Source organism: Rhodnius prolixus, unplaced genomic scaffold, assembly GCF_049639745.1.
Source record: "Rhodnius prolixus isolate KJV_2025 unplaced genomic scaffold, Rpr scaffold_5, whole genome shotgun sequence".
NCBI classification, from domain to species: domain Eukaryota; kingdom Metazoa; phylum Arthropoda; class Insecta; order Hemiptera; family Reduviidae; genus Rhodnius; species Rhodnius prolixus.
Genome location: NW_027411624.1, coordinates 25,106,011 through 25,120,459, shown reverse-complemented (window position 1 = coordinate 25,120,459; position 14,449 = coordinate 25,106,011). Strand labels below are relative to the sequence as shown.

The following is a 14,449-nucleotide window of genomic DNA, read 5'->3' as shown; positions in this document are numbered from 1 at the left end:
ATTCACAAAAGCGAAATGCATTCACAATCCTTACAGCAAGGCCATCGATTTCATATTAGAACTATGAAACAACACACTCAATTACGACAAGCTTGTCATAATTAAATATTAAATAAGACACTTACAATCTTTACTTGGGACCGCTATTAGATGTTCTACAGCAGAAATATTGGAGGACTGACACCAAGTCCAGACCACTGGTTTAATCCAAACTAATCTGTTTAATGATAAATTATTAATACAATTAATTAAGGATTGATTAAGGGCTAAAAATAAATAAATTTCCAATTTCCATTTTCTTTTAAAGAAAGTAATCAATTGTAAGATTTTAAATTTTCGGTATTTACCAGAAATATACTTTTATAAATCCTCGGAGAAATTTAAAAGTTATTTTGTTTTTAATTGATCTGAATTTACATATGTCTGCCTGTAGGTAAGTAGTAGCATAACCTCCCAAAAAAACAAAAAAGGTTTATTATTTCTTATTTGAATTAAACATGAACAGAAATGATTTTTTAAAAAATTATTTGGAATCTTCTGAAAAGTTATCTATTTTCTAGAAAGTAGGTCGCATTGCGTATGGGCAGATTAACATTTTTTTTATTAGTACCATTATCTCTGCGTAAACTGATTAAAGCGCAATTTGGGGGAGAGAGGGCCTCTAAGCTATTTCAGTGTAATTACATTCGGTCACCTCTACAATATTAATAGATATTAGTTGAAATTTGGTTTAGTGGAAGTGACATTTTTAAAGAAAAAAGATTTTAGATTTTTTGTTTGTTTGTTTGCGATTAACAAAAACAAAAAATTTTCCCATGATTTTCTATAAACTATGTATTAACTCGACATAGTTCAAGGTCTATTACATTTGTTTCCGTACGAGGTAATAATGTATTTAAGTTGGGTTCTATTGAAGAGATATAGTTCAACTCTTTTTTAATGTGCCTTGTACGCATTTAACAGTTGTATAAGTATCTATGAGAATCAAATGTATTGCCTAAATTTGAGTTAAAAAAAAAAAACGAGCGACTATCTAGTACAACAATTTCAAGTTTTCTGTTGCCATAAGCTCTCATTTGAGCTTGAACGTACTTGGGATTAACCTATTTTAAAGTACAATTAGTTTACTAGGCTTATAAGTTAGCTGTTGTATGCTCTAAACGTTCTTCAACAATATCATTTTATTTAGTCCACATAAATAATATGGAAATCACTTTTTTAGTGCATATTTTGGGTGACAAGGAGATTTTATTGTGTAAACTACTGTAAGAGAAAGACGTGTGAGTGTTCTTTCCAAATTTTCCATTTTCATTTTATTTTACTTTAAGGAAATAGAAAGGTTTTTTTGTTTTTGTTTAATTTCGCTTGGAGTTAATTAAATTTGTTAACAACCTCAAGAGAAATATTTCTTTTTTAAAAGGAGTTCTGTTGGTTTTAAATAAATACTTATCTCAACTTAAGTGATAGTTGGAACAAAAATTTTAGTCAATGTCCGCTTTATGTTAAAATTACTGAAAGAAATAAAATATTTTTTAACGAAGCAGAAAGTACCAATGGAACAAAATTTACCTAAACACCCCGGACTAAGAGAAGATCCTTAGAGGAATGAGTCACTTGGCAATAAAATATACAGCTGGAAATGAGTTTTCAACCAGTTGAAACCACGGATGAATAATTTAATAGTCATACAAAGTTTATTGGCTTTGTTTTGTTACAGCTAAAACTGAGTTAACTCTAATTACTTTATTTACTTTGTTTTGAATTTTGTCACTTTTATTATAAAACCCTTATTTAGGAAATTTAGTTTACTGAGTGTATTTATTCAACATTCTATTACTCAAAAATTCAAAATATTTCACTGAAGTAGAAAACAACTGAAAAAAGACAGGAGAAATGGAAAAAGCCTAATGAAATATTGTTCTGCTTTAAAATTTCATAAATAGTAAAATAAAAAAAAAGATATTAATTATTAAGAAAGATGAGGGCAACTAAATAAAGATAGAATCATTGACAAAGAATGTAATAAAAGCAGATTCGTTATATAAGGTAATGTGCTTTATATAAACACGCTATCTAGAACATAACAAGGACTTGTAGTTTTAATTATTTATTTTACGGAATTTATTAAGTCATGGTCTTAGTAGAAAATGCTTAAAATTCTTCTGTGATTTCGGAGGTAAAATCTGAATACAAACCAGCAAAGAAAGACTAATTTGGTTATTTTTTTTTCTAAATAAGGAATATTCTAAAATAGAAAGGAAAAAAATGTGTTCTTAAGAATAAATACAAACAAACAATAATTTCTTGTGGACGTTTTTATCGTTAAGGTCATCTTTAAATATTGAATTTAAGTAAGTTAGCTAACAATTTTAACATTTTCTAAGTTAACCATATCAATGTAATATGTATATTGATGTATTTTATTTAAAGTGAATATATTAAAGCTTTAATTGTCCAAATTTGTGACACTATAAACTCCAACATCCATTCTGGTGATTTTTTTTTTAAACCATAATTTATGTACTTAATATTTAGTATGATTAATTAATGTTTGATAAAGACTAAATGTAATTTCAATTGCAATATATATACATATTTCTTTTTAACGTAGCTAAGGTCAACTAATTAGACAATATGATTTCTGACATGACAATTAAATTTGTCATTCTATTATCAGAGAAAACTATCATAACAGACGTTATCTACATAGACTAATTAGCACACTTAAGTCATAGATCTTTGTGAAATAATTATATTTTTCTCTTAAAAGCTATTAATGAAAGAGAATAAGTATAATTATTATATTTCTAGCGAAATTAAACAAGAATCAAAGAATAATAAAGATGTTAAAAAGCAAAGAGAAAAATGAACGGGAAGTTAGATAAATGATTTTTCAAGGTTATCTTGTAAATCACACATAAACACTATGGGTAAAACGTTTTATGCGTGTGAGTACATATATGAATGTATGTAGTGTGTCATGATTTTTACATCATTCTTATTCTTTGGTTACTTTACCTTTTTTTACTATCATCATGTTTCTTTATATGTTGTAGAAACACTGTAAATCTTGTATTGTATATGTACGTAAAAATCACACTAATTCATTGTTAAGAAAATTGCTTGCGTTTACTGTATATGACTAGGTTCAGCATTGCACGCCTGCTATCTGGGGGAAAAATAATCGTTAGGGGAAGATTGGGTACGGTGAGATCGAGGCCTAGAATGGATGGCTAGGCGGGGGTGGCTTTTAACCAGAGTTCTCTCGCGGATATTTTGATAACTACAGAGGGGAATGTTTCTACAAAATTTCAAATTTAAAATATCAAAACTCTGAAAATGAATCTTCAAATACACATCACACATAGCAAATCTTTAATTCAATTCGAGCTTTCAAAGCCATCTCTTCTCAAATCTTTCTCAAATTGAAGAAGTTTATATACATTACTCTAAATCATAAGGGTTAATATCTGCAATTACCGCAATTTAGCAAATATCTAAGAGGAAGAGAGCAAGGTTTTCTTTAAAGTTATATCACTGCAAAATGTTCACAGAATTTACAATTACCTTATTATTTACTTAAAATCAGAACCAACATACAGTATTAAAATGTTAAATATTTTTGTGGAAGTAAACCTTTGGGTAAAATCCAAGCAAAAAATTGATAATGGTGGACAAGCAAGAGTAGTAAAGAAGGATAAATACAAAAAACAAAAAAGACATCAGAATAATTAATATAAAATTTTGAAAAATCTTGAGTGAAACACATCGGAATCCCAATAAAAATTCATAAACGCAATCATAAGCACACTAAGACTCTGAAAAAGTAAAAAAATCATATGAACATTTACCATATCTAAGTACCTAATATAGAAGTAAATCTTAAGAGAAGAATGAAACGCAACGAAAGTACAAATTACTGACACAAAAATACTTAGAACTAAACAGAAAAATATGTTTTCTCCACTATAGTATAGTGATAACGCTATCAATCACAATCACAACGCGGAAATTGCATGACTGAATTAGAATGACCTATCTGATTTCACCGGCCTTTAGAAAAATGCTTACTTCTTGCTGGCCTTGCGCACTGTTCAATAGAAACACGTTATCTTGAGAGATTCGGAGATACGTGTCCGGCGCTGGTGTAGCCAATTGTTTAGTAAAACAGCCGAGAGATAGATGAATGTTGCTGAAAGCCGCCCGTGTTACGGGTGTTTTGTCCCATCTGAACTAGTGTAACTCCAATTGTAATTGGGCGCTGCAACGTGTATGCATCGGCAAAAACTGGGATTGTGCAAAATTCCTAAGTATTGTCGATTAAAGGGATTTTAGTATAAGTGAAAGACCTTAGTATTTAAAATAAAATTGAAAATTAAGTTGTCAACATTGTCAAGGTGTAGTAGATCGTAATATAAACAGCTATATTAAAATTAAACTTTCATTACTTATTTTAAAGTAAAATTTAAAGATGTGAGCGTAGGATGAGGATTAGGGTTTTCTAATCGGCAAGTTTGAGACCCATCTGCGCCCTATCTGAGGAAGCAATTGTTTTAAAGTTCACTGTGTTAGTATACTTTTTACCTAAGGGGTTCTAGAGATTCAGCTGAAAATATAACCCTGGGGTTGTAATAATAATAACAAATAATAATTTGTTAAAATCTTTTTGCCTACCCTGATTCGTTTTTTTTAATACAACTACTAAGCTTATGTAATGTCGTTATGTTCGTGATTGATAAAAGAAAATGGCGAGTAGAAATAAACTAACAGATTATGTTATTTGGTAAAATGCAGGAACTTTTTAACTACACTTATTCGGAAATCTCATTCTCAGTAATATCTGCAATATTCAAAACCATCTATAATCTTAAAATTACGTTTAGTTAAAACATAAAATAAAATATAATTATACTTACCGGTAAACTTTACCAGATCTTTTCCGATGTTCTGGATATTCCAAGGCAGATTTAAATGAGTGCAACGAAGCCAAGGTAGCAATCGATGAGGTTGGTGACGGTACGCAGACTAAGGTATCTGAATCAGATCCTCCAGCGGTAACGAGTGTTTCACTTTCTGAACCTGTTAGTTTGATAAAGCTTTCAGTAAATAAAGTACCGTAATAAATAAAATATACCAATACAAAAAAATTAAAAAAACAAAGAAACAAAGAAAATACAGTGAAAACAAAATTTTAATCTGTGAAAGGTGAGATATATAAAATTAAGTTTGATGAAGGTTTTTATGAAAAGATTTTATTATATTTAAGTAATCTTATATGAACAACTATTTGCTTTTAACTGCTGTTCTTGATCCATCTGCAGATCTTAAATCAATAAGAATATAAGTATTTAAATAATAAATAAATATATGTGAACAGATAAGAAATATTACTATTGAATGAAATGCTTATGGAGGAGAGGGAGAGAGGGTGTGAGGCATCGAAGTAAAATTCCGAGGATATATTGTTGCTCTCTCACAATATGTAAATTGATTTCTTTACTGGTACTGAGCTGGAAAAACCTGGTTTAGCTTAAAGCTTTATAGGAACTGACTAAATTACAATTAACCTATCTGACAAATAGGCAAATTTAAGCAGATACGAGTGTAATATTATGTTAAATAGAGGAAATTTAGCTGCTCCAAGATTAGGATATTCATAACTGTCAAGATCTGCAAGAGCTAGTAGCACATCAACTACCCAACAGTATATTAATAGCAATAAGTGTTAATTCATAAAACAAGTCTTACCTCCTGCTTCAAAAGCATCATAAAATTCATCATCGGACGTGTCATAATAGCGAGGATTTCTTTTATACACTAAAACAGAAATCATCAAAACTAACTTTAATATCAGAATACAAAAGAAAAAGCAACAACAGTCGAGAGGTATATAAAAAGATCTCGTATAATTATTTCAACCAAAATGTAAAACATATTAAGATAGGAAGTCAAAAATAAATACAAACATAGATAAAAAATTCACTTGAAGTACAAAACCAATGGGTTCCTAGCTTAGCCAAAGTGACAAGAGCATAGACGGAACGTGCTCCTAATAGAATTACAGAAACGAGTGTGAAATTTTAGATTAGCAAAGCTGGTAAAAAAAAAGTGACTATTAGCAAAGAAATATATGCGGAAGAGGGGTAGAAAACAGCTAGCGGTACAATGTTACTGGACCCAGTAATATGGTTTAATCCTACAATGAAGTATCTTATCAGTTAAAGCCAATAAACAGCGATTATCTGAAAAATCAGTGAATATAAGAAGTCTTTAGCAAGAAAAGATTTCAATAAGAAAGCAGATCCAAGACGTTCTTTTCATTTACTCTGATTTGAGGAAATTTTTCAAAGCCAAATTTTTCAAAAATAATGCAAAAAACTAGAAACAAAAATGACTCACAACTTGCACAACTGTGGTTTCTTGAAAGCGGCGGTGTAGAAGATAAATGTGACGCCATGGATTGTTCCAATTCGTGATGCTCCTTGGCCAACACACTTAACGCTTCTTCCAGAACACGGCACTTTTCCTGTTCTTGTTTTAATTGAAGCACTCTGATCTTTTTGTTTTCAAAAAATGAATAATAAACAAAAGTTAGTAATGTAAATTTAAGAAAAGAAAATAAACGGTAATTTAACACTTAAATGAGGTCTCACTTGGCGCCATTGGTAAGATATATAACTGACAATCAAACCTCAAGGCGTATACTATTGGAAATAATTAAATTCAGTTAGACCATAAGTTCTAGTCTTGGTTAAATTTTAGAATCGTACCCGGACTAGCGCATCTGGTGGACGTTTGTGTAAGTTTATCCATTGGTCTTAATAAAAAGCGTATTTTATTTTATTTTCAGTTTTAATTTATTTTTCTTTTTAATATCAGTAACGAATAAAAAAATTTATAACTTTAAATGTTTAATAATCTGAAAGTATTGAGGATTTATAATTTTTTACTTATCTAAAACAAAAGTACATTTTTACACGACATTTCGATAATTATTCTTATTAAAATTTACAATTTTGTTTGTAGAACAGAATAATATTTGTACTTTTGTTCTGTACTATTATGATATGTTGAAAATAAGTGATGGAAAAAAAACGAAACTTTACAGAAATAAAAATTCGAGAGTTCGATAGAAAAGAGAGGAATTGAATTGTTTTTTTTGTAATTGCCTATGGAAATTGCGGCGCGGGGCCCGAGGAACAGAAGTGGTTGGAGGAAACGGTTGGCGAGCATAAAGTTAATGCAATTAAGATCATATTGAGACCCTTAAGCAAAGTCATAATTTTTAAAACAGAAAATATAACGTTACTTGCCTATAAAACCCTAAAATTACCAGCGTGTGCTATGTGGTCCTGGAATGTTTATAAAGTTTTATCCTATTCTTTTCTACAAAATGGTCTTAACAATACCGGAGCAATTTACATGCATCGTGCATGAACTCTTAACTAATGAGGTAGTACCAGTAAGATTACTCTCGTGAGTAATCAGAGATGCGTCAGAATTGTCATACGGGCAACATTACAGGTATGCGAGACGTACTATTTTCTCCAAAATCTTGGAAGCCTGCTATGTACCCTGAAACGGATACGACAAAAGATTTTTGTTCTCTGCCTTAGAAATTTGGTCTTTTCCCTAAAGCACTTTTATGAGAAGCTGAAATAATCTGGTTATCCTGATTTTTCAGCACACACCATTCATTTCAAGACATGTACAAAGAAGTTGCCGCTTTGGAAGTTTTGCAGATTTCCTTTAAAACTCTAATGAGTAACAAAAATGTATAAGTGCACTTGATCCGATTTCCATCATTTGGCTTTCTAAGAAACCAGTCTCTTTGACCAAGGAATCATGCCGTAAAACAAAATAGTAGGAGACAGATCTTGAATTTTAAGAATCAGAAATATTACAAAGACAAACTTTAAAAACATTAAATTAGCACTTCACTTAAACATCATATAATAAAGTAGGAGTGATTTTAGAAAATTAGTATACGTGGTTCTTAGTTTTATTAAGAAATAGGAAATTATTTTAATTGACGATAACCGTTGCATTCTATACAATCTCCTATATGCACAGCAATGTGAGGTCCCATTGAGATAAAAGCAGTTAAAAATTTGACTTGATAATGCAGTTTATTATAAAAGATTTTCCTACTTGTTTTGTGCAACCTCAAATAATAATAGTTTAGACATTAACTTCTATAAGTTTTAGCATTATTTCTGTCAGTTTACGCATTTGCTGATTATAAAAAACGAAAGAAAATTGAAGAGCATTTCTGTAAACCTAACAACTTTTCCATTTCGTAAAAGACATTACTATAAAAAAATAAAAATAAAATAACATTATGTTTTACCTATAAAAATAACCGTCTGTAAAAGCCAGCCACACTTACTTCTTCTTGTTGCTTAATTAAATTCAGACAATGTACTAATGAGGTCAGCATGCTTGATGCCGTGTCCGATAGTTCTTCAAATCTCTGCAATGAAATCATAATTGTTCAACCACTAAATAAAGTTTAGGTACTTTCATTAACTTCCTAGATGAGTTAAATGTACTTTGAATATCTGTGTAATATTAGGATCATAAGATTCTGTACAACTAGTTTCAAATGTGCTACTTATTTCTTGTAATCTTGATTCTAGAAGCTGGTATCTGGCAGTTGCAGTTTGTAGTGAGTCCTAAAACATAAAAATATTTCATTATACGAGATGATAATTTAATAGCTATAATGTATTGTACAGCTACATATCTTTAAGTGAACGAACAAATTATCTTTTAAAACTGGAAAAATATGATACTACTTGCTCTAGTTTACAATACTCACATTCCAAACTTTCTTTTCACCAACTTTTTTAAAAATCGAAATAAGTTTATTTCGTTGCAAAAATCTCTTGCAAAGAAATCGCCCAAGAATTAGAGCAAGAATTCAAGCGATCAGCAAAGCTTCTACATTGAAGCAGATTTTACCTTGAAAAGACGATTTTGAAACTAAGTTCACTTAATAAGTTTTTTCATAGCTTTGGGTTCTTAAATGATCTGCCATAAAATTTCATGAAATGGATACGATTAGTGCAGGCATGTATAACAAATTCACGGATGCATCATCCAAATTCTTTGGCGCCAGAATTTATTTGATCGTAAAATGCGGATAAAAGCCTGGTTATTAACATTTCAATTTTAGAGCTTGTTACTGAAGTGCAAGGAAGTAAGCAAGATATTACAGAAAGAAGTAAGTGAAAAGTATAAGATGCCTCGCGCAGATGTACCATACTTCATTTCCGCTGTTAAAAGAGAAAAAGAAGGTAAAGTTTCACTGGGACGCTGAAATGATAACAGGTATCAGTTGTCTCATAATAAGGTTATTTATTTATTTTTAATTTAAGGTACGTCATTTGTTCCAGGAGGCTTTTTCAGTGCACTTCAGTCTCCAAACAGGGTTCACTCATCACAAAAAAATTGCCTATCACCGAACAGTGAGCTGCTGAAGCTCTTAAGAAGTGAACATCTAGGGCCGGCAGCTGGACGCACTTCGCTGACCAGTGAGCATTGTTATTACCATTCAAAATAATAGCACAATTCAAATAATGACTAGAAGTGAAATATCAAGGAATATCGAGAGCAGTGTAACAAACTACAAGCTGGGCACAGCCTCAAAATCTTACCACTTAACGCAGTTTTAGTGGTGCAATGTTACTGATACACCAGTCATTAAAAAACATAATTCTGTCTTATTCTAATAATAAAAATGGTTAAGATAAATTTGGGAATCTCCACGACCGCAAAGCATATTTAAAACTACACCAATTTTTGAGACCGTTTTTCTACAATATGTTTTCTTCATTTAAGAACATCCAAAATTTAAATCCATGAAATCAAAAATTTTTTGAAGCAAATAACGAAAATATGTTTTTTTTGAAGTTCAGAAACTTACCACCATGCTTCCAAGAGGTTTGATATCATCTTCATCGTCACTGTCGTCCACAATACGACCTTGATTCATGTAATGAGAATTAAAAGCAATGTGATCTGTCAAAGCAGCCAACCATTTCTGAAATATTGGAAACTTTATTTTATTTTTTTTTAAAACCACATATTTTATCCAGATAATATTCTCCTTATTTCAAAATAAGGTGGTGATATGGGTTGGTCAAATACTTTTCATCGTACACTATATTATTGTTAATAATAAATATATAAATAGAAATTATTAATATATATAAAATAGCGTTGGGTTAAACTTAGATATTAGTACATCGCTTGATGAACAGATTACGGTTTGTCAAAGTATCTTTGACGATGCAGAATGCTGGAAACTGATAGATATTCACAAAAAGAAGAAGGGTTTCCGGGAGATAAATTCGCCACCTTTTTATCATTAAAAAATTAAAGATGTCTAAAAATATTAAAATTATGTCTAAACTAGTTTGAATGAAAGGAATGATTAGAAAAAAGTAAAATCAAAAAAGAAAGTAAGATGGAGACCTATTTTACATCTCGAGATTCACAAACTTATTTACACTTATTTACCTGCCTACACAGTTCACCAGTAGGATCACTGCCACTTAAGGGGACACTGAGTTTATGAATTGTGCCATCTGAGAAATCAACATTAAAAGCAGACAAAGCAAGTTCTGAGGGCGAAGCGCGGGCTCCATCCAGATATTTAAAATCTCGCCTCTTCACACCAGAACTGGCGTCCGCTCTCGTTGTAAAATAAGTGAGAACTCCTCGCTCCAGAACTGCCTGAAAACAAGCTTCAATCAGTTTGCTACATAGAAAACTAAAACGACAGCGAAAGTACAAGGCAAAAAAAGTACCAACCCATGTCGGTTTCCAACCCAGAAATCTCGATCTTTTGAGAAGCTGACCTTCAAATCTAGTTACTGTTTTCTGAAGTTGTCTTACAGGCTTCACGCAAAGTACCTGGCTCATTTGTGCATCTTTCGCTAATTCCAGAGCTGTGTGCCCTTATTTACGTTATAAATAAATGATGATTAGATGATTTACCAAACGAGGAGAAATATATGTATTAATAAATAAAAGATAATACCTCTTATATTTCTTATAGTCGAATCAATACCATTTTGTAAAAGTAGTACTGCAGTTTCTTTATGTCCTCTATATGCAGCACAATGCAGCGATGTATTTCCTAATGAATCTATACAATTGATATTTGGCGGTCTCTCCGACTTCAACTGCAATCACAACATACCAATAGATAGTACTCTATGTTGAAAATTGCAGTTTTACATAAACTTATACAAAAACTTACCATGTTGCTTATTACATCCAGCTGTCCATTCCTAGCTGCCGACAAAAAAGCTTCCTCTTTCCTTCTCAGATCAGTTCTCTCTGCAGCAGCCAATAATTTTTTGGTGTCTCCACCTTCTGCACCGACTTCTCGAGCGGTTCTGCCTTCGCCGTTCCTTACGTTTACATCGGCGTTTCTTTCAACTAAGAGTAGCACCAAATCCTGCGATATGTATTTCGTTAAGCAGTTTTCTTGACAATAACTATTCAGTTCATACATTCACTAATCGAGCAGAATTTCTGTAAGTAATCATCGAAGACTACACCAGAAGTCTACTTAATGAGATAAAAATTTATTCCTCCTCGCTTATGTGCAACTTTAGGCAGTGAAATTATCACTAGAATCAGAATAAAATAAAGTATGAATGCTCTTTTCAAATACAAACCTCTCTTCCAATAAACGCCGCTTTGTGAAGAGCAGTATCTCCAGCGTCGTTAACTGCATCAATTTCCGCTCCACTATCCAAAAGAAGTTCCACAACATCTCTATGTCCAAAATATGATGCCAAATGAAGAGGAGTCCAGCCGAGATTGCTCTTACTTATGCCTAATTAATAACAAGTTTAGTTAGTCTTGTTAGTTTGAATCTGTTTTTCTTATAATTCTTAAGTTTGCACTTGTTTAGGTGAAGGCTTAGGCACTGCATGTGTTGTGTCACTGCGAAGCGCTTGTTACTTCTCGGGGAGGAAAAACCAAGGCTTGAGAGCTTTGCCCAGGAGCTGCTCTCCAGAATTAAGAGCCTGATCAAACGGACGGGTCTGGAGAGTGAGCTCTAGAGGAGTGGGAGCCACAATAGATCCAAAGGGGTCACGGTGGCGTAGGCCTTTAAGGCCGCCTGCTAGAATCTATCTATGTTTAGGTGAGAAAACATTAAAATTTTGTAAGCTTTAAAGAAACTTTCTACGACTTGAACATTTTATGTGCTACTTCAGATGGAGCTAAAAGGAGTTGATATTTGGTCGGAAGGTTATAAATTCACGGACTTTAACAACTTACATTTTTAATTTCATTTAGCTTTAAATAACGAAGTGATCATATTACCTTTACAGTTGATGTCTAATTCAATCTTTCCTTCATTAGAAGCAGATATCAGGTCTTGAACTAACGTTACATCTCCATTCCTTGATGCATGTAGTAGCATTTCACAGAGTTCATGCTTCGGCAAAGTTATATCCATTTTTCATTACCAATAACGAAAAAACTTAAATGTATTCACCACCTGCTAAAATTCATATTTACGCTGATGCAGTATTGAATAATTAATGCGCCAAGTTTCAGACGTCACCACTACACACCTTTCTTGATGAAAAACACAGATACTAACTTGGCGCCTGTCACAGTGATGCCTTGAAGAAAGTTACCTCTCTGTCACTTTATATAAAATACTTTTATATTTTTGGAAAGTAACCAAAAAGTATACAAATAATTATTCAAACTTAAAAAAAAATCATGCATCCTTAAATCTGTACACAACTCTTTACAATGTAATGAACCCAAAGATAAAGCGCGGTTTATTCAAATTGATTCTTTAGAGTGGAAATTATACTGGCAAAAAAAAGAAAAAATAGGGAAGAAAATAATGATTTTTGAAGTTTAAAAATTATAAATAAATATGAAATTTAGTATCCTAAAAACAAGTCCAAATTATAAAGAACCTCATCTTCACTTCCAATGAAGAATTCTGGATTTGGAATTCGATAATCTACTGCTTAACTGCTTTAAATTTGTTTTAGAAAGTTTGTCGATGTTAATTTAAAATTAAAATTATTGTTAATTTAAAGTGGACCCATTTTTTAAAAACTTTTTTGTTGGTAAAAAAACAAATTTTCTTCTTCAACACCAAATTCTACTGGCGATATTTTCCTAAAATAAATGTAACAATCATTTGATTCAAGTGAACGTTTCACTTTATGATGAATAAAATAATTTCATTACATAAGTTGACAGTTTGATTTTAGGAAAACCAAAAAATATTTTTTAAAAAACAACCAATGGTTCAATGTTTCGAACATTCTTAGTATCTTTCTTCACTAACTTGAGAAGAAAAATGTGGTTATGAAATGTTCACTTTATTTTGTTGGAATTATTTCTTTTTATTTAGAATGCAACTGCAATAATTTCATGTACGCTAAAATGTAAATTATTCAATGTATGTATGTATAAGAAAATTACTTAATAAAAGACGAGGAAAAAAGTTTCCTGATTATTAAAGTTAACCCAACTACGTACATATGTACATATTTTTATGTAAATGACCCACAAACTCCTTAGGCAAATGTTGCAAATGCAAGAAATAACAATATTCTTAAAGGAGAAATATTTTTATTTCCTAGCAGTATAATTATACAACTTTTATGCGTAGCAATTAAAGTAGAACTGATAACAATCCTAGAATCCGGCTAGTCAAACTGGTTATTGGTTAGAGAAATAGATAACTACTCATTAATTTCATCTTAGTAACATATGGAAGGATGGAAGTGGACCAAAGGCCCACAGTCCCTGTGACTAATAAGAATCAATTGCAACATCCACCAGATTAGTTTTAGTAGATTACTTTTAATCTTCAATATGTTATATTGTGATACAAAATTACTTTACAACTGACTCATTCAAGGGAAACAAAACCAACACGAGCACCCTAAAAACCTTAATGTATGAAGTCGAACGATTTATATCTTGCTAATATTAGTTTTGGAGTAAGTACTCTTCATAAGTATTATTATCAGAGACAGGCAAAGAAGTTCATTACGGGCTATTCGCAAAGGTTGATTGCAGAATTAATTCGTCAAGGCCGTGGGGTTATTAGGATAATTGTAGGCCTATTAACCAGCCACTGCAGGCTCAGAAAACACATGGATCTGGCAGATGATAGCCTTAGCAGGTTCTGCCAGGAGGAGGAGGAAACGGCACTGCACGTGTTGTGACAGTTCGAAGGGCTTGTCTGGCTAAAGATGTTACTCCTTGGGGAGATAAACCAAGGCCTGTGAGCTTTACCCAGGAGCCGCTCTCCAGAATTAAGAGTCTGACTAAACGGACGTGTCTGGAGTGCGAGCTCTAGAATAGTGGGAGCCACAATAGATCCAATGGGTCGCGGAGGCATAGGCCTTTAAGGCAGCCCTACTGGAATCTAATCTAATCTATT

At 31.8% G+C, this 14,449-nt stretch overlaps 1 protein-coding gene across 5 annotated transcripts in view; it reads right to left on the bottom strand.

Moving 5' to 3' along the window:
- The window catches only part of LOC141458893 (oxysterol-binding protein-related protein 2), a 107,753-nt gene extending 95,096 nt beyond the window's left edge, over positions 1-12,657 (bottom strand). For 2 of the 5 annotated variants that reach the window (XM_074137451.1, XM_074137453.1), the window contains exons 1-12: positions 12,349-12,657; positions 11,694-11,854; positions 11,270-11,470; positions 11,048-11,192; positions 10,819-10,964; positions 10,525-10,740; positions 9,929-10,045; positions 8,553-8,675; positions 8,390-8,473; positions 6,400-6,556; positions 5,749-5,817; positions 4,917-5,079 (exon numbers count right to left, since the gene is read on the bottom strand). In XM_074137451.1, the coding sequence (XP_073993552.1) occupies positions 4,917-5,079; positions 5,749-5,817; positions 6,400-6,556; positions 8,390-8,473; positions 8,553-8,675; positions 9,929-10,045; positions 10,525-10,740; positions 10,819-10,964; positions 11,048-11,192; positions 11,270-11,470; positions 11,694-11,854; positions 12,349-12,484 (1,718 nt within the window). In that variant the 5' untranslated portion in view covers positions 12,485-12,657. Of the gene's footprint in view, positions 1-4,916; positions 5,080-5,748; positions 5,818-6,399; positions 6,557-8,389; positions 8,474-8,552; positions 8,676-9,928; positions 10,046-10,524; positions 10,741-10,818; positions 10,965-11,047; positions 11,193-11,269; positions 11,471-11,693; positions 11,855-12,348 lie in introns of those variants that run through there. The other 3 variants (XM_074137452.1, XM_074137454.1, XM_074137455.1) reach the window with 2 other exon arrangements.
- Positions 12,658-14,449: the final 1,792 nt, after the last annotated feature.